The 21,312-nt window shown below is 36.4% G+C and overlaps 1 protein-coding gene across 1 annotated transcript; it reads left to right on the top strand.

Annotated features, from left to right (window-relative positions):
* Window positions 1-19,706: 19,706 nt before the first annotated feature.
* On the top strand, window positions 19,707-21,007 carry LOC114395899 (EPIDERMAL PATTERNING FACTOR-like protein 9). Its single transcript, XM_028357767.1, has 3 exons — window positions 19,707-20,049; window positions 20,436-20,497; window positions 20,591-21,007. The coding sequence occupies exons 1-3, from the start codon at window positions 19,977-19,979 to the stop codon at window positions 20,771-20,773; spliced, it is 318 nt and encodes a 105-aa protein (XP_028213568.1). The 5' UTR covers window positions 19,707-19,976; the 3' UTR covers window positions 20,774-21,007.
* The last annotated feature ends 305 nt before the right edge of the window (window positions 21,008-21,312 follow it).

Below are 21,312 nucleotides of genomic sequence, written 5' to 3'. Positions count from 1 at the left end.
AAAGAAAAGATAACAAATTCAAGAAGTATAAAGAGGAAAGCAATGAGATCATATGCTTTAAATGCAGAAAACCTGGACTAATGAAAGTTGAGTGTCCTTAATTGAAAAGGAATAGATAATTTAGTGACAAGAAAAAGAAGAGTCTGATGATCACCAAGGATGACTCAGACAATCAGAAGAGTAGCAAGTTAGATGGTGAGCAAGATAACATATGTCTGATGGTTGACACAAACAAAAAAGTTGAGGTAAAAACACTACTAAAAAACATTTTTTATGATGTGCATTTGACATCGGTTCCCAAAAACCGTCTTAATAAGTAAGGCGATGACAATTTTGTAAATATGAGATTTTTAACAACGATGATTTTACAAAAACTGTCTTAGAAGGTTTTCATTCTAAGACGATTTTGTAAAAACTGTCTTAGAAGTGAGTGGGATTTTTAATGATGTGCGCGACACTCTCTCTCTAGTCTCTCGCGCTTAGGGTTTCCAATGCGACACTCTTCCTTTACACATTCATTCCTCTGCTCTGAACGAAGAAGAAGAAGAAGAAGAACAAACAATAACCATTATGGCCACACTTTAAGCCTCACTTCTCTAGAACTTTTCTCCCATTCACCTTTCATCATCCTCAACTCTACAAACTCCATCCTCACTTTTTCAACTTCCTATCTCCATGCAAAATATTAAAAATGCAGATCTTCGTGAAAACCCTAACAGGGAAGACTATAACCTTCAAGGTCGAAAGCAGGGACACCATCGACAATGTCAAGGGCAAGATTCAAGACAAGGAAGGTACTACTCGTAATTTCCCAAACTCCATTTATTGAATCGTGTTTTCCAATTTTTCATAACCCAAAATATCCTCGCTTGAATTTTCAAGCATCCCTTCGGATCAGCAGTGCTTAATTTTTGTCGAAAAGCAACTTGAAGATGGAAGGACCTTGGCCGATTACAACATCAAGAAGGAATCAACCTTTCACCTTCTCCTCAAGCTTCGTGGTGGCATCATCAAGCCTTCCTTTATGGCATTGGCTCGCAAATACAACCTAGACAAGATGATTTTCCATAAGTATGCAGTCTATCTTTTTTTGTTTCGTTTTTTATTGAGTTTTATGGGACGATAACTTAGCCTCTTTTACTTCTTGAGTGGAACAAGGGGTTATTCTTGTTCCCTATATTAATGTCCATCTATACTTTATCAATTGTGATTGATACTCACAGTTGATTTTCATTGTTGGTACATTCTAGCTTTGTGTTTTATGATACTTTTATTTTGGCTTGGAAATATTTAATTGATAATTGCTTGCTTTTACTGTTATACTGAAGCATGTTTTTGATTTATTAGATGCTATTGCTGGAGATGGTTGAAAAGAATGAAATTAATAGATCTTTATTGCCACTTCTAGATGAAAACATAGCAAGTGCACAATTGGAAAAGAATAAAATTACTAGATCTTTATTGGCACTTCTTTCTATTTGAAAGTTATATTTTTAGGTCTGCTGAGTCATTGTTAGGCTACAGTAGCCAATCATGTACCTCGAGGGCCAGAACCTCCCTTGAGAATAGAAAATGGAAAGGTAAAGTATTCTATTCATGTCCTATCTTATTACAATGGGTGCTACCCCCATCAACCAAGATTAGCACCTTCTGATCAGCAATAAAGCCTAATAATCGCAAAGTTCCTAGGGCCAAAGGACCCATGAGGGAGTGTAAATTGAATTGGGCTACAGTTGGGTCATTCGGGTCGGGCGGTTTGGGTTCAAAGCTCAAGGGAATATAAACTTCAGCGCAATGCTCCTCATCATACACAATCAAAAGGAAAACCCTAGAGGTACAACGATGGTCTCTATGGTACTTTTCCTCACAATTGAAGCAAAGGCCTCGCTCCCATTGCAAAGCCAATTCCTCTGGTGTCAACCATTTGAGGGGAACAGACACAGAAGGTTTGGGCGAAGAAGATAACGGTGGAGGGATGGGCAATGAGATAGGGGGTGAGTTTTTTGCGGTCATCGTAGAAGGAAAAGGAGTTGCACGACCCCGAAAGGCACGACAGTTGTCCAGGATCTTTTCCTCTTGAAGACACGCTAGCCCGCTGGCCTGCACTAGCAATAATGATTGCAGGGCTTGGACCTCGTGGCGGATTTCGGGACTCAAACCCGAGATAAATCAACTGAGAAGGAAATGCGGAGGGAGACCAATAACTCTATTTTCCAAGTCTTCAAACTCAGAGAGGTACGAATGCATTGTGGTATTTTGGGTTAATTTGAACAAGGCACCAGTGGGGTCCTCGTATTGGGAGGGTGTGAAGCGGGTTTGAAGGGCATGGAGGAAAATAGGCCAGGAGGTGAGTTGACCGTAGCTGGTCATCCACTAAAACTAGGCTAAAGCATGGTCATCCATGTAAAAGAAGGCGAAGGAGGCGATGGTCAGTCTTTCATGTTCTCTATTCAAAGAATTGGGTTATCTTGAATATCCAACCCAATGGATTAGAGCCGTCAAAGCGCGGGATGTCTAACTTCATACAGTGGGGCTATAAGGAAGGAGAAGATGATGGAATGGTAGTGGACGAGGAAGGTGAGGGTATAGGGGATTTAGGAGTGGCCAGGGTAGTGATAAGTGTGTCAAGTTTGTGAGTCATGGTTTGAAGGTTTTCACTTAATGATAATTGATGAGTGGTAAGCTTGGCAATGACCTCCTCCAATTTTTCGGAGGATACCTTAGAGCGAGTGGACTCCGCCATTCGAACAAGAGCACCAAATTGTTAGGCTACAGTAGCCAATCCTGGACTTCGAGGGCTAGAACCTCCCTTGAGAAGAGAAAATGGAAAGGTAAAGTATTGTATTCATGTCTTGCCTTACTACAATTGATGATTATTTATAATGAAATTGCAATAACATAATTTGGAATTTTGTGGTGACAAGGCCCTTATGGAAAGAGGAAAATATTCCTAGTGGCAGACAAGATCAAGGAGCTGCCTCTCTGCCAGCCATCTCATCAGAAACGGTTATACGAAACCTTTGAGGTAAGCTGGGGCCCTGCTCTTCCTCTGTGGTCTTGCTTTTGTTGCCTCTGGTTTTTCTGCATTGCTATCAGTCTATCACGTAGCAATAATTCAATTCAACTTGTTTTGTAGGTTTTCACTAGATTCTGCAGAAAATTGATTACAAAGATATATAGAGTAGAGAAAATACTAGTATTTTTCACTTGATTCTACTAATGGTTGTCTGGCATTCATAGACAGTTTGTTGCATTTTTTCCATGTTTCTTGAGTTCTTGTTGTGTGTAGAATTTTCACTATTAGTATCTATCATATTTTCTCCATAGTCTATAGTTGTACTTTTCTTATGTAGCTTAAGATAGTAGTAGTGGTAGCTTAAGTGTCGACTCTAGTGATAGTGATTACAAGAATACAGGACCAAATGAACTAGAGGCAAATGTTGATTCTTTGACGTGTAGACAGTCTATGGTATCTAACAACCAAATAATATTTGTGGTGATCAAGTTTGCAACTCGTGTTAGCATGAATCAATTATGTGAACTTCTGAGTGGCAAACAAGTGGACACTCCACAGGAAGCACTCCACAAGGCCTGGCTATTAACTACACAAGTTATACAAAATAGGTTATGCTTGCACGCCCTATGTCCCCACTAAGTCTTGACAATGATAGTTTCAATAAAGAAATTTTGGTGTTTCAAATTTGGATTAAAAATGGAAACTAATATACCTTTCAAGGTCAAGAGCCCTTGTATTCCAATGGCATGTTAATAACTGTGATGCAAAGAAAATTTGTTATTTCTGCTCCAATTGCATTTTCTAGGCTATTTAAGAATTTAACGGGTAATGTTTCAAGCTCCTAAATCATGAGAAACATTTACCCAAATCTAACAACCAAATAATCTTTGTGGTGTCACTAATGTAGATTAAGAAGTTTTGAGTGTTGAGGTTACACATAGAGGAAGTTTTTGAAGGAAGTACAGGATTGTCTATCGAGATTGATCTGGTAAAGTTTTTATGGAAAACGATTTTTGATTTGTGCGTCTGCGTTTGTGTTTTTGTTTGGCTTTGGAGTTTTGAGTGTTGTTTGTGTTGTTTAGGATAAAAATGATTATGTGCTTTACACTAAAATAGAAGTCAATTGTGCAATCTTATTTCAAAGTAGCCACTCTATTATTATTCTTTTTTATTTATGATGCACATGTCTTATTTGATGTTATTGCATTAGCTTATTCTCTGAAAATTGGTATGTTGTGTAAAAGTAATTTTCTTTCAGAGCCTAACTTCTATATGAGCTTATGTGGGTGTTGAATTTGACAATACAAAGAGAGAGAAAAACTTCATGAATTTAATTGGAAGAAGTTAATATTTGTTTGTTTGGTTTCTGGTCCCTGTTATGTTATCACATTGTCTTCTACAACTAAAACTTTTAGCATAATAACATGGTAGTAACTTAGAAGTAGCTTTTGCATTTTTCAAGAAAAAATATTTGACGAAAATGAAAGATAATCATACTTGGCTGAAGTCTAATGAAGCACATGCTAATGTTTCATATTGGTCAAGTATATGATCCAATTTTGCATAGTTAAGACTCATTAATTATTCATTTCAATTAATTTTGATTAACTCATTAATTATGTGTTTTTAAAAATATCGTTATTTTTCTCTCTTTGAACTGAAAAATAATAGTTAATTTTCAACTTGTATCTTGAATACAAATCACGAGTTATATGATGCTATTATATTCAAATCATAAAGTCACTCTTAAAAGAAGAAAATACAATATCTAAATTACATTTTTAGAGTCTTCTTTTTAATCTAAGATTCAAAACAATGTGTGAATTTGGTGCCTTTTTTAATTATACTTGGATCTACTACTATGCATATCCACTTGAATTCGGAAACACTCTTCTGGATTCAAAGTACTCGTCTTTGAATGCTACCAGTCTATAAGAACCATCTTAGAAGGACATTCTTCTAAGATGGTTCTTAGCTAAGAACTGTCTTAGAATGACACATTTTTCTAAAATGATTTTTTATGGATCTGTCGTAGAAAACTAAGACTTTCTACGATGTTGCCTACGACGACAGTTAATAATCGATGTCGAATGTGTAAATTAACCAATGTAGAAAGTGTTTTTTTCCAGTTGTTAAACATGTTTTGAATCTAATACCTCTTCCACTGCTTCGTCAGACAATGAAGAAGAAATGTCTTATGATGTTCTTCTCCAAAACTTTCATATGATTTCTTTTGAGTGCAAAACTATAAAGAAAAATATAAAATATCTATTTCTAAAAATAATGAGTTGAAGAAATCAAATGAAGATTTGGAAAAGAAAATCAAGACTCTAGAAGAGAGTTTAAGTCAAGCCAACAAGTTTGATAAGACAGACGAACCTTCCATAGTTGAAAAACTAAGAGAGGAGGTAGCTTGTCTTACAAAATACTTTGGGAAGTTTTTAGAGAGTTCAATCACTCTAACAATGCTTTTAAAATATCATCAGATCCCCATGATAAGTGTGGCTTAGCAGTAGAAAAAGTGGAATCTTCCTCCAAGTCACAGTTTATGGTAAGTCTAGATATTCTAAGTTCAAATGCATCCATAAGAAGAAACAAATGTCTAATGGTACTGGGCTAAAAAAGGTTTGGGTACCATGGTAAATTTTTTTTTCTTTTTCTTTTTCATTTCTTTCTCTTTTCACCATAACTAGGTTTAGAAGGAAAATCCTCACTATAGAGTCCTGAATGGCCAGTTCACAACTCTATTCGGAGTCATTTCTTTCTTACCACTCGTAATCTCTAAACTATTTTGCTTTTTCAAAAGGAAGAATGTACCAGCCATTACTTTAGGTCGTCACGTGAAAATAAAAGAATAAAATACGGTCGATAAACTCTTTTACAAATAAAGTTGCTAATGCTTTCTTTTCAAATAACAAGATCGATCATAAATGCATTCATCATTTAAAGCTGTCCAAAAATATGGGAGTTTTACAAAATATATATAGTGTCATCCAGAGCAAAGGTGTCCATAGTGGTGGCTTCAGCCACATGTATACAATCATCAAATTCCTATACATCAGGTCTACCCATACAAAAACAAAAGAGTAAACCTAACAGTCAGTCCTAGATACACCCACCCTCAAAAAGTATACAAAACTAATCTGAATAGCTGTCCACTATGATGAAGAGCCTCCGATGATCGCCATCTCCCCCGGGCCACTATCCTCCGTAGAGTCTGCCTCAGATGCCGACATGACTTCCTCGGGAGAATCCACCTCAAGAAGTGGGTCCTCATCGCCCTCTAGAAAGTCAAGAGCATCCACAGCAGGCTCAGGAGGTAGCTCCTCGGGATCCTCCTCAGGGTCTTCCTCGGATGACGTTACCTCGATCACTTGGACGGGCTCCACTAGACGATATGGTGTAGGCGTGGGTAGTATCCACTCCACCGTGCGCTAAAGCGTCCGTGCAGGTTCATCTGGATGCACCAAAGAAGTAGCCGTGAATCGAATGGTGCCCCGAACTCGGCACCTCGTGTTGCCTTCGAGGGTCTCCCAAGCTCCCTCTAGGCACTCCATCTCTACTCGATCACGGATTAGCTGCGCCGCCATCACGATCTACAAGAAAGAAGAGAAAGGCGTAGACTCTTTCACAAGAATCTACTATGCTGTCGCACAATGCGTCTCATAACCACTACATGCAATTAAAAAGGAGTATCTTAAGGCTTTTCATCTCTGGTAATCGATTATACAGCCTTGGTAATCGATTACCAGAGGCTAAACTTGAATTACACAGCCTCAGGACATGAAATATGCAAAAATGCATTGTGTAATCGATTACACATACCTGGTAATCGATTACCAGTGACCCATCCCTCTGTGTAATCGATTACACAGGCTGGTAATCGATTACCAGAGGCCTCCACAGTGTTCCAGTTCCTTTCTGAAGCCTGGTAATCGATTACATCCCCCTGGTAATCGATTACCAGAAGCTCCCCTAGCTTTCTGACCTCGTTTTCAAGCCTGGTAATCGATTACACCCCGTGGTAATCGATTACCAGAGACCATCCCAGTCTCCTGTCTTCATTTTTAAGCCTTGTAATCGATTACCCACCCTTGGTAATCGATTACCAGAGGCCATAACCCATATATCACACAAGATTCACAGCTGGCCAGCCACCACAAGCCTCCTTGCTTTGTGGTCTTTGTTCCTTTTATCTGTTGACTGCCAGGAGCTCGCCTGTTTAGGTACATCACAGGTTCTCACTGACCGACTATGCCCAGGTTGGGTCGGGATTGGTCAAGCTTGGTTTTGGGCAATGGCACCCCACCTGACGTCCCCAAGGTCTCCTGACCCCTGCGACATATCTCCAAGTACCACTCTGTGGTCAACGAATAAAAGCAGGAAGTTTCACCCTTCTACACTTCCTCAACTCAAGCTTGTAGGATTATGGGGTACCCATCACATGTGGTACTAGGTGGCGGTCGGGCGATGGTGCACAACAAGTTTTCCACATCCACAAAGCGCGCATAAACCCACCATCCCCTGTTGCCCACCTCCATCTGAGCTCACGTACTCCCACGTAGCCCATATCCTCGTTTCTCTCAACACTGGGTCCCCATCAATCCTCCCAAGCTTCCACAACATCCTAGAAAAACAACATTCAAACAGCACAAGCTATCACAGCCAAGCAAAACAGGGCAAAGGCAGAAAACTCTGCCAAAACACCAACCAAATCACAGCTTTTCTCACTTAAAGACCCCAGTAACAATTCCTTCGTTCCGGTTCATTAACCGTTGGATCGACTCAAAAATTTTACTGGAAGTCTTTAGTACATAAGCCTACATTTTGACCGTTGGGATCTACTAGCAAACATCCAAAACTCATTCTACATTACTCTTTCCACAACCAGCAAATACATAGCATTTTTCTGCACTTGTGCAAAATCTTGCTGCACAATTTCACAGCAAAAATCTGCACAAAGTGCAGATTTCGAAAACCACACTTCCCCTCATCCAATCTTGCCCAAATCAAATCCTACAAGTCCCAAATCATGTATCAACCATGTCTAACCCAAAGTCAAGCTTCAAAACACAGCAACACAGAATCTAGGTTTCCAATACCTCTCAATTCAATGGGTTTTCTAGGTTTGAGAAGTGAAATTTAGAATGAGGTAAATTTGAAGCAAACTCTCACCTCACACAAGTCCATAACATCAATCTAAACTTGCTCAAACTGAATTTACACCTAAAATTCCACCGAATCAAAATTTGACTCCTCAACACCCAATTTTGCCCTAGAAATGGCTCTTTGTTCACTTTAATCATTTGTTCTTCTCTCTAGCACAGTCCAAGCTTTCTCCCAAGTCCTAAATGACATTTCAAGCTAGTATTAACTCACTTTAACCTCCACTTACCACATAATTCAGACTTAACCTTCCAACTCTCAAAGCCTCACTCTTTTTCCACTCATAACACCACATTCTCACTTTCCAACCCTAGGTTTACTCTACCTTTCATCTCTAACAGTTTTCCATGAGCAATTTCTGCATACAAACATCACAAACATCATCACAAAAACCCTAAAACAGAATGGGTATGTCTAACTCATCCAAACATGGCAATTTCAACAAGCTTTCAACAAGTTCCTTCACAAATAATTATCATGAAGCAGAAAACTAGCAAGACTACCCATCATATCTCCCAAAACCCCATACCCACGAAATTTAAGAGAGAAAGAAGTCCACCCAAACCTGAAATTTCGAAGTCCCACTCGTAGCCACGCACTTCACGACTCCAAAAACGCCCTCTTTTCACGATTTGGGGCAGAAATGATGGCCAAAGGTTGAAGCTTTGTTTGGAGCTTCAATGGAGAATGAAGAAGAAGAGAATGGCAACGTGAGGGAGAGAGAGAGCTGTCTGAAAAGTGTGGGGCTGAGTGAAGAGAGAGAGAGAGTTGCTTTTTGATTTTAAAAAGGCTTTTTCCTCATTTCTTATTATTTTATTATATACTATGCCACATGTCTCCATTTGAGTGGAGCAAAAAGGGCCCACTTTCCCTTTTGATTGTGACCCATACTCAGCCACAAAAGTGAGAAAAATCTGACATTTGAAACGCTAAAATCTTGCCTCGGTTTGCGTGCCATTTCTCTGGTTCCAGTTTCTCGCGTTTCTCTGCGTCCGTCGGGGTCAGTTTTTGAAAGTAAGCAATATATATATCAAAACGCTCAGAATAAAACCCCGAGCGTGGTTCAGAGGTTGGTTTTATTAAATTTTAAGTCGCACGCAAAACGATGATTTTTAACTAATTAATTAAGAATTAACCCATAACCTCCCAGTTATGGATTTCTCTTCCTTAATTAGTCTAACCCGCGTATCTTGCCCCCACTACTCCTATTTCTACCAAGAACATATATGCATGTACACTGAATAATACTTATATATATATAATCATTCAAAATACATCTTTTTCAAAAATTCCGGGTAGAAATTTCCAGGATGTCACACACTTTGTCTTGCGAGAATGCTTCAACCATATGGGATCAACATAGGCTTAAAGGAGCACTCAAACCGAGTCTTTTTACCCCAGAGGCCTAGACTCCAAAGAATCCGTTAGGGCCTCACCTTCCAGATTCAGGTCAAACCCCTAAAACAACTTTTGCACGCAAACACTGCTCATGAATTATACAATGCCCACGACCTTACACTTGTTTTCAAACACGTTTAATACATTGCTAACAATTTAACACTTCCGATTCCTAACTTGGAATCCGACACTTTCCTTTTAACACTTTGCGCATAAACATTTTTCTCAAGGTAAACACCAGACGAGTTATTGTTTAATTCACAACACAAGTATTGTCACATCAAGTATTAACCACACACTTATTCACAACCATATCTCATGTCTACAATTTAACATCTCATAATGTCACAATCCACCATCGCATGTTTACATGTATCTCATAAATTAACACATTTTCAACTTTGCACATATATTCAATCTCAATAACAATGTTATAATCTTAAAGCAACATGTTATCTCACAATTCATCACATACTCAATTTATCACTTACACAAAATTTCAATCACAATTTCATGTTCCCAATATAACAATGTATCGCGCTAATTTAGTAAATCTTGTCCAAAACACAAACAAATTATACAAAAATGTTTCTCACAACATGGGGAGTAAAATCCCTCAAACAATTTAACATAATCATATCAAAATCATAGGTCAAAAACACGAAAACACAAAGAGCACTCAATTTTATCAACCAATTTGCTTCAAAATATCAATTATTCAGTCAAACACAACAATCTTGTAATTATAATCATACAAGAAGAATTAAAAAACAATAAACATCTCAAAGTAAACTCCAATTTAACAATTTATCGCGCTAATCTAGTAAATCTTGTCCAAAACACAAAAAATATACAAAAAATTACTCACAACATGGAGAGTAAAATCCCTCAAATAATTTAACATAATCATTTCAAAATCATAGGTCAAAAACACCAAGAGCACTCAATTTTATCAACCAATTTGCATCAAGACATCAATTAGTTCGTCAAAAACAACAATCATGTAATTATAATCATACATGAAGAATTACAATACAATAAACATCTCAAAATAAACTCCAATTTAATCCTCTAAGGATCCCTACACATTTTAATTCTAACCCCAATTGCGATAAGCTCATCCCTTACCTCTAAGCGGGCTCACGTGATGTAAGCTCCATTGGAGCATGTAGGCCTAGGATCTTCTTCATCAATGGATTCCTTTGCTTCTTGGAAGATGAATGGCGACGGAATGGAGAAGGAAGAGAGAGAGAAGAGACGCCACTTCAAGGAGAAGATGAGTCTAGAAGATGCTCACCGCCATAGAAGGCCATGGATAAGAGCTTGGAGGAAGAAGGAGATGAATGAAGGGAGAGGAAGAGAAGAGCACGAAATTTTGTGCTCTAAAAGAGCTCTGAAATCTGAAATTTAATTTTCAAATGATCAAAGTTCCAAAAAATACACACACATGACCTCTATTTATAGCCTAAGTGTCACACAAAATTGGAGGGAAATTTGAATTTCAATTCAAATTTCACTTGAATTTGAAATTGAATTTGTGGAGCCAAACTTTGGAACCAAAATTTCACTAATTATGATTAGTGAATTTTAGTTATGGTTCAGCCCACTAATCCAAGATCAATTCCAAGATTCTCCACCAAGTGTGCTTAGGTGTCATGAGGCATGGAAAGCATGAAGGACATGCACAAAGTGTGACTATATGATGTGGCAATGGGGTGTAGTAAGCAAATGCTCACCTCCCCCTCTAAAATTTAATTGGATTGGGCTTCTACCAATTCAATTAAATTTATTTCCCAAAACACACATCAAATATTCACTTGGTGCATGTGAAATTACAAAATTACCCCTAATACAAAAACTAGTCTAGGTGCCCTAAAATACCAGGGCTGAAAAATCCTATATTTCTAGGGTACCCTACCTACATTATGGAGCCCTAAATGCAAGGACCAAATATAATGACATCCTATTCTAATATGTACAAAGATAATTGGACCCAACCTTGGCCCATGGGCTTAGAAATCTACCCTGAGGTTCATGAGAACCCTAGGGCCTTCTTCAGCAACTCTAGCCCAATCCTCTTGGAGCCTCTTGCTCATGGCTCTAGTGACTGGTCCCTTCCTAGGGAGGATTGCATCATCACGTGTGTAGTCCGGCAGTGATAGTGGTGTCTCTAGCAATTCCCTAAGATCCCTCAAGTTTTTCCTGTGGTTGCTTTGCTAGGGTTTCCAAGCATTAGAGAGAAGGAGAATGGATTGGAGTCTCTTCACAATCTTCATTCAAAGGCTGTTTCTCTCACCACATATATTATTTCGTAAATCTCAACGGTGGGAGTGTGTTAAAATAAGCTCCAAACTCAGAGTTCAATTTTCGCAACAATTTAATGGTCAACGAGTATGGGATCATAGTTTTACTGGGACAGGATTGGGTGTATGCAGGAAAAAGAGACTTTCATGCGAGGGATATTTCTCTCACCAAATATATTATTTCATAGATCCCAGCGGTTAAAATGTGGAAAAATGAGACTCAGACATGGTGTTCACATTTCAAAACGATCCAATGGTTGATGAGTTCAGGATTGTAGTTTAACTGAGATAGGTTTGAATGTATGTGGGAAAAAAAGACGATTTTGAGAGAGAAAGAAGGGAAAATGAATTTGAGAGGGAAAGAGAGAGAGATAGAGAGCGTATAGACGTATCATAAATGTAAGAACTAACCCAATATGTCTCTATTGATAGCTAGGATACTATTAGCCTATTATTTAATCTATTTTATTATTTTATAAAAAGGAACTGAATTTTACTCCTTATCAAATGAATAAATAAAACATCATTTTTTTATTTTCTAAGAATATTTATTTATTTTATTTACCTTAAAACCATTACTTTAATTAATAAAATTATTATTTCTTATTTATTTAATTGCAAAAACCTCATTATTTTCCTAAAACTCTATTTATTTTTAAATAAAATCCTTTTTAATTTATTTTATGAAAAGGGTTTTTGTATCTCTTTTATCAAAAGTGACCATGGAACCGAGTCTAAGAAAGTTAAGTTCAAATCATTTTGTAAAAGGAATGGTATTTTCGACAACTTTTCTTCACCGAGAACACCTCAACAAAATGGAGTAGTTGAAAGAAAGAATAGAACTCTACAAGAAATGGCTAGGACCATGCTTTGTGAAAACTCACTTCGTAAGCACTTTTGGGCAAAAGCAGTTAACACAACTTTCTATGTTCAAAATAGAATATATCGATCACACCTTTGATAAAATAAAATAAAAAAAGACTCCTTATGAACTATGAAGAGGAAGAAGACTCAATATTTGATACTTCCATCCTTTTGGATGTAGTGTTTTATCCTAAACACGAGAGATCAACTTCAAAAATTTGAGTCAAAGGTGTATAAAGAAGTTTTCTTAGGGTATTCTAATACATCTAAAGCCTATAGAGTTTTTAACACAAGGGCGCTAGTTGTAGACGAATCCACCCATGTTAAGTTCAATGATGGATTAACGTTTGATAGGAAACAATCAGATCTTGGGGATGATTTTTTAGATATGCAAGTTGGTCCATCTATTGCACCTAGAGAAGATAAAGTCAAATAGTCAGATGAAATTCTTCCTCGGATAGAAGAATCATCTAGCCAACAACCTCGGACAAAGGATTGGAATTTTATGAACTACCATCCTAAAGATCATATCATTGGAGATCAGATTGAAGAAGTTAGAACCAGATCATCTTTCAAATATCATGTGTGTTATACCCTCATCTCAGAAATAAAACCCAAAATGATAGATAAGGCATTGATAGACGATGACTGGATTGCTGCCATGGTAGAGGAGCTTCACCAGTTCATCAGAAATGATGTTTGGACATTCGTTTCTAAGTCTGAAAACAAGAGTATTATTGGAAAAAGATGGGTGTTCAGAAAAAAAAAAATGGATGAACAAGGTAAAGTGGTAAGAAAAAAATCTAGGTTAATAGTGAAAGGCTATAACCATCAAGAAGATATAGACTTCACTAAAACATTTCCTCCAGTTGCAAGACTTGAGGCTATAAGAATCATGCTTGCCTTTGTTGTTCATAAAAACATGTCTTTTTCAAAAGGATGTTAAGAATGTCTTTTTAAATGGTTGTGTTGAGGAGGAAGTTTATGTTAACAATCTCTTGGTTTTCAGGATCATACCCTTCCATATCATATTTTTTTAACTTAAAGAGGCTTTATATGGTCTAAGATAAGCACCTTGTGCTTGGTAGGATAGAGTGAGCTATTTTCTTTTAAAAAACAATTTTATGAGAGGAAAAGTTGATACAACTTGTTTTAGAAGAGAAGTAGGAAAAATTTTCATTATAGTTCACATTTATGTAGATGATATTATTTTTGGAGCTACTAATGAATCTATATGCAAGGATTTCTCGATCTAATGAAGAGTGAGTTTGATATGAGAATGATGAGAGAGAATTGATGTTCTTCTTAGGGCTTCAGATCAAGCAAGAAACCAAAGCTATATGCATACATCAGCATATGTATACCAAAGAACTTCTGAAGAAGTTTAAGATGAAGATGCTAAGCCTATGAAAACTCCTATGCATGATTCCAATTCTTTGAGCAGAGATAAATTAGGTAAACTAGTATATTAGACGATCTACAAAGGTATGGTTGGATCACTTTTGTATCTGACTACTAGTAGACCTGATATTATGTATAGTGTCTACTTGTGTGCTAGATTTTAGTCTGATCATCGAGAGTCACATCCCAAAGTTGTTAAGAGGATCTTACATTATCTAGTTGGCATTGCTAACCTCAGTTTGTTCTATTAGAAAAATTAAGATTTCATGTTAGTAGGATACTATGATGGAGACTATAACGTAAAAGTACAAGTGGTGGATGTCACTATATTGGTCTTTTTCTGATATCTTGGGCAAGTAAGAAGCAAAACTTCATTGCTCTGTCCACAACTTAAGTTGAATATGTGTCTCCTGCCATTTGTTGTTCATAATTGCTATGGGTAAAGTATTAGTTGGAAGATAGTTTTGAGAACAATATACATGCATATTGTGACAACACTAGTGCAATCAACATATCTAAAAATCTCATACAACATTCAAAGGCTAAGCATATTAAGATAAGATATCATTCCATTTGTGATTATGTGCAAAACAGTGTTTTTGATATAAAATTCGTAGACACAAACCACCAATGGGTTGATATCTTTACTAAGCCTTTGTCTAAAGATCGCTTTTTCTTTATAAGGGAACATCTGAAGATTGATTCTAGGGTGCACACATGTTGTGGGTCTAGCACCATGCACAAGTAATAAGGGCTGTTAGATTTTGGCGATCAGATCTAAATGGATGAAAGACCATGCCCAAGTAACAAGGGCTATTAGATTTTGGTGATGAGATCTAAATGGCTAAAAGGAAGGTATGTAATTGTGGTCCTTAGCACACCTAATTGTACATATTTGAATATTAAAAAACATACATGGAAGAGGGTTTCTTAACTATTGGATTTTTTTAAAATTGATGGGGGAGATTTTTCTTCTTTCTTCTTTTACTTTTAATTTTTTTTGTCTTTCCAAGTTTGTTCCTTGTTGACTCATTTTTCCTTTTATCTCTCCATGTGGCACAAGACTGTAGTAATCTTGAAGTTGTCACTAACTAAAGTTGTTGTTGTCGTAGAACAACTTTCATCCCAATGTTTTTTATTATGTAATCTTAATTTGATTGAATATTTTGATTCTAAGCCCAATCTAATGTTGACTTACAAGATTTAGGATGTTTTGAACATTCCATTGATCCATTAAAAATGACATCTTTATGTAATTCGAACTCTTAGCTTACGACAAGAAAAAAAATTAGAGAAGTCTTATAAAATGGGAAGTGAATGACAGATCGGCCTAAAATTGACAGTGTGACCTCATAACACCTTTATGTTTGTTGAAAAAGAACAAATATGTAAAAACAAAGAGATCTGCAACAAGGGATTGAATTAGGTGGTGTCACCCTTGATTTTGGACATTAGACACAACAAATGGGGCGGCAGGTGCATATGACGCAACAACAAAGTGCTTAAGACCTATTTCGCTAATGCCCGAGGTAGGTTCCTTCATACAACCCTTTTATTGTACAAGTCTCCATGACTCTCGACTTCAACTACCTTCGCGGCTCCATCCTTGTTGTGCACTTTGTTCTTCGCCATCCCCGTGCCCAAAAAATGATGTTTTCATGGAGGCTCATTGGAACAAACAAGGATACATCATCGGGGAAGAAGAAGAAGAAAAGGCAAGGATAGAAAAAAGAGGGATAAAAAGAAAAAGGTTAAATTTGGAAATAAGTACCCATAATCAGGTGTGCTGAGGACCACGATTACACATCTTCCTCTCAATCACCTAGATTTAGCCGTCCAAATCTAATGGCGATTGTTACTTATGCACAGTGTAAGAGCCAAAACACTCATGCACCCTAGAATGGGTCACATTTAAATATGCATAAGTTATCAGACTAATGATATGCGTCTCTTTTCAAAGATGATATCATCATCTTATAAGTCTTCATTAATTTGTTTGGACTAATATGTGTTCAAGAGTAAAGATGAAAGGGGAAATGTTCGCAAAGATAAAAACCTTTGGTTTTCTCTTAAAAGACTTGCGACTCCTTTTTCGCTATGATTGGAATGACGATTTTCAAAAATATTTTATACAATTTGAATTGTTATTGTTCATTTCTCTCTCTCTCTCTCTCTATCTCTCTTTCTCTTTCTCTTTCAAATGTATAAAAGGCAAGGCGGGCATTCAAAGAGACTCTTTTGAAACTTTGAGTTCGTAGAACCTTTTGTGCTTTTGTTTACGTATCAGAAATCAAATTTAAAAAATCTCATCTTTTTCTCTAAAGAGTTTTAACCTTTGTGATCAATGGCACATAAAAAGAACAAAACAGCTAAGAATCCAGGTATTAACAATGAAGATGATGTCAAGAAGGTATTTCCTGAGAACATCGTCGTCCCGGGGTGATGGGTGAACTTCAACATCCTTGAGGAAGAAAGCTTTCTAAAATGTTGTGTCAAACCGTTTGATCCTTTGATTGGAAACTCTTTTTTACATTTAGAATGAATGGGTCCTTGAATGGGATCATAAAGAGAAGTTGATATTGCATAGGAAGTGTTTTCATACTTTCACATCTTTCACTAATCAGGTGAAATCTTTCCTTAATCTGTGATTGATTTTCATTTTCATTGAGTGGGTTACTCAATTGTGATCATGTAGTAGGTTTCTACATGTAGGTTAGTAATTCTTGATAGGCTTTCAAGGATTGTTGCATGTGTGGCTGCATGTGCATGTGAGTTTGGTTGCAACACAATGATTACAGTGGAAAGATCTAAGTAAAGTTATTGTTGATCAACTGGAAGTAGATTTCTTTAAAATCAAACCAATATAAATTGTGTTTGCATCTTTTCTCTAACCGTTCATCTTGTATTTTGTTTCTTGCTTAAGTTTCTTATTAACACTTGGGTTTTTGATATTTGCTTTTTTTCTTTGTAAAACCAATAATTTAATTGTGTTTAAGAAATCAAAGCGTATTTGCAACACACCTAAATCTCTTGTTTCAACTAGATTAAAGGATTTATGAGAAACCTTCAATTGGGTCAAAAATTGATTCGAAACCAATTAATCCCCCACCCCTCACCTTCTTGGTTTGTATTTCCATGTGCCATTATTTCTAACATTCTTCATTTATCATGTCCAACCTACAGTTGAAGAAGAAGATCCTAAACTAGCACATGAAGTAATGATCCCCACTATCATAGGAGTATGTTTGAAGCATAGAGGTTGAGTTGTTGCGGATTCGTGAAGCACTTGCACAAGCTACGGAAGATAGACATTATGATAGGAGCAAGTTGTGAAGTGACATCTAATTGGAGACTACTCTTATGAGAAACCTACTGGTTGGGAACCTCCACAAAGTCCTTCACCTCCTAGAATGCCCATTGAGCTTTCATCAAATTGACTTTTCTAGGGACGAGTTTCTGAGGAAGTTTGATGAACAATTTGTTGATGCCAAGAAAAAAGGGGAGAAAAAGCAAAAGTTGAGGGGGAGCTAAATCTAAAGAAAACATCTTCTTAGGGGTAGTTTTTTAATTGCTTAAAATTCTCATTATCTGTTTTGATACATTTTATTCATTGTACTTAAATTGCATCTACTTGATGTGAAAATCTTTTATGGATAAAATGAGATGGTTTTCTGAGGTCTATTAGACTTTAACTCAAAGTCTTATGATGCAATATGTTATTTTTTTATATACATTTGCTTCTAAGTTACTGAATCGTTCTTAACTGTTTTATCTTATAAGTCTTCTCTTAACTTTTAAATTTGTATTTATTTGGCATCATAAAAGGGGAAGATTTAAGTTAGAAGACATTTGTGTCTTAAGACGAATCAGAATCCTTAATTGTTTTGATTTGATGCAAATAAATGCAAAGGTTAAAAGCTGCATCTTATGTAATATCAGACTATATATTTTGAATCTACGTCTAAAGTTCCAAGAAGCATATATACTTTATGGTCTGATACAATATTAAAGAATGCATTTAAGACTTCATTCAATACGTTCTCAAAACACCTTAAACATCTCGAGAGAAAAGATTAAGAATTAGTCAGTGAGCCAAACAAATAACAAATCTTCAATGGCTTGGTAGGACAAAAAATATTAGGTTGTTCGAGCTTGGTTTGGAAGAGCCAGAAGTGGTAGTGACTGATACTTGTAACTTTGACAAGTTAGTGGAAATTGGTGGTTTACCAATAATTGAACGTAGTCTTGGTGGTTGAGACGAACCAAAATAAATTATTGTGTTTCAAAGTTATTTCATATGACAACTTTGTGTTTGCAAAAAAGGTTTACAAAATTCATAAAATCATAATTTAACCCTCATTCTTGTGATATTTTCCTTTACATAGTTTAAGGATTGATGAAATGAAATTAAAGTTGATGGTGTCTATTTGCAAAAGAAAGTTTAAGGATCAATTGGGGCAAAATTAAAGTTTAAGATGCATTTGTAAAAGGAACAAAGTTCAAGAGACTGAGTACTTTTTCCCCAAAAAACAATATGTTTTGACTATTCATTGGTTCCTTGCTCATCCAGAATTCAATGCAACAGGCCAACAATACAACGTTAAGCATTCTAATCTAACGTGTTAAGAAACCTGGAGATTAATGCCAAAAGAAAATGTGTCGATATTTTAGAACACAAATTTGGAAATGGCTCCAATTGATAATGATTACAACCTTATCTTAATAGACTTTTTTTATTAAGATCTCTCAAAAAATGAGGGTGATTTGATCCCGAGATAAAGCAACAGAAATAAACAAATATTATTTGTCACAGACTATGATGATGCAACATGCTGGCAAAAGCTACAGTCAGAAGAACAGGAGGGGTGTAGTGTGGTGATATTAAAGGTGGTGGTATCTAGAAAAAGAAGCTCTGGTCTACAGGGAAAAGAGATTGAGAATGAGTTATACTTTTTGTCGTGTTAAACTGAGAGTGTAAGGGATAATTTTTTTAGGCTGTAATTTCAGTTGGGGAAGCTGAGTCTACAAAATGTACCTGGCGTACTCCGTAGAGCTCTATTACTAAATAGTAAAAAATCATAAGTTTCTTGAAATTTCTGATAACCAGTAGTAAAAAATTAATTAAGATATAGCAACATAAAATTCAGAACCATCATTTCATAAGCAAATATTCCAAGAAACTTAAATGGGTGTTGGTTTATTTTGAATTGGGGCATTGATTTTTAATGTTTAAAACATGACACAACATTCAACTTACAACACCCCCCTATGGACCACATTAAGTGACACTTTTGAAGTTTGAGAGAATTGTCGTCCATATGATTTTGTACATTTATTGAAGATCAAAACATTGAAATCTGAAGGCACATCCAAAAGAGAGAACCCTGGATGATGCACGTTGGGTAGTAGTTGACATGTCTTTACATTATTGCTATGGCCATTCCAAATGATTCTTTTGCATGGAAACACCACTTTTGCCAAGGCAAATGGTCAAACCAATCACTATCTTCACTATGGCCAGGCTAACTAGGATATGGGCACTCTTGTAATTCTGGTTGGGTCTAGAAATTCCACCATGAGTTAGCATTCTGTACCTCTTGATCATGCTCCTCTGTCTCACTGCACATTTTGGCAGTCTATTATCTCTTATGGTCATTAATTCACCACAACACCGTTATCTCTCTCTCCTTCAACCCTTCCCTTCCCATCTTTATCCTTTTCACTAACTCATATTTATCCCTTAAATACATTCACCATCAACACTCTTACCCCCCCCCCCCTTCAAAGTTTTTAGTGCAATTTATTGCAACACAAAAGGGGAGAGAAGAATGAGAGACACCAAACTACCTGAAGTACTCTTGCTACTCTTCACCTTAATTCTTGCAGCTAAATTTACGCAAGGTCATAATCATGTCACACTCTTCTATATGAATTCTTTATTTCTTATGAGTTCCATTCCATTCTCACCTTATTTTCACCATGTTTCTTCTATTCTCTCTCCTTTTATGATTTTGGATCTTCTTATTATATACTAAATCCTACTTTTAATTCTATGTCATTCTGGAGCTTCTTCAATTAATGGTTTTCTTCATGTAGAGTATTCACAGGATTTTAAAGAAAATCACTTTTCTAATTTAGCCTGGTGCTACCATTCATGTGTATTTTGTATTCAACTTTGTAGAGGAATAATCCAGGCTCAGTTATGTTTATTAATTTTATTTCCATTAGTTTCTAGAGAATGCATTTTTTGCTCATCCTAAATTTGTCACTCTATTCTATTGTAGCAGGAATTAGAACAGAAGAATTGGTATCTCAATCCTCTCATCCCCAAAGAGAATCAAGTTTGGAGGTGAGCCAAACAACATGAATTACCAATTTTGAATTTCCTGTTATATTTGCCATTTGCACTTTAAATTTATGCATTGAACATGTGGAATCTCAGGATGTCAATGAGGCATGGAAAATGAGGAATTCTAGGAGACTGATGATTGGATCCACAGCACCAACTTGTACGTACAACGAATGTAGAGGTTGTAAGTATAAATGCAGAGCTGAGCAAGTGCCTGTAGAGGGAAATGACCCAATTAATAGCCCATACCACTACAGATGTGTTTGTCATAGATGATATATGGTATTTCATAATAAATTATAGCATAATGTAGCTTTTGAGTTCTAGTAGACGACTTTATCTCCTGTAAGTCACTGCCAAGAGAACTTTAATTCCTTATTACTTCCACAATCCTCTTTCCAATGCTAGCTAGAAGTTGTGAGTGCCTGTGCTGAAAGGTGCAAAAATTTTGCATTTGCTATGTTGTCATTCAATTACTAATAAGAAGCCTATTTGCTGTGTTTCATTTTGGTATTTTTACTATTCCCAATGTTACGACTGCTTGAGTGATTCTCTACATTAACCTTGTGCCATTTTTGTTCCGGATATTGTTAAACTGATTTTTGTGGTTGTTGTATACTGTTAACCTGATGCAGCCAAAGTCATTGTCAAAAATATTAGAATTGTTGACGTGTCTCAATTGGCTTATTGAGTGTGTAATGAATGCCACTTAATTTCACGCGTGCACATACTTTCTCACCCATATTATTTTTGTTTCGGAGGAAATCTAGTGTCTAACCTAGTTAAACATAAAACAATCAAGGAAACGAGTATGA

The sequence above is a fragment of the Glycine soja genome, chromosome 18 (assembly GCF_004193775.1).
Source record: "Glycine soja cultivar W05 chromosome 18, ASM419377v2, whole genome shotgun sequence".
Lineage (NCBI taxonomy): Eukaryota > Viridiplantae > Streptophyta > Magnoliopsida > Fabales > Fabaceae > Glycine > Glycine soja.
Note: the sequence above shows the minus strand (reverse complement) of the source record. Positions and strands in the feature narration are given on the sequence as shown.

Coding starts and splice junctions, on each gene's coding strand:
- LOC114395899 (XM_028357767.1), top strand. CDS start 19,977: ATGAGAGACACCAAACTACCTGAAGTACTCTTGCTACTCTTCACCTTA. Junction 20,050..20,435: donor TGCAGCTAAATTTACGCAAG/GTCATAATCATG, acceptor CTATTGTAGCAG/GAATTAGAACAGAAGAATTG. Junction 20,498..20,590: donor AAAGAGAATCAAGTTTGGAG/GTGAGCCAAACA, acceptor GTGGAATCTCAG/GATGTCAATGAGGCATGGAA.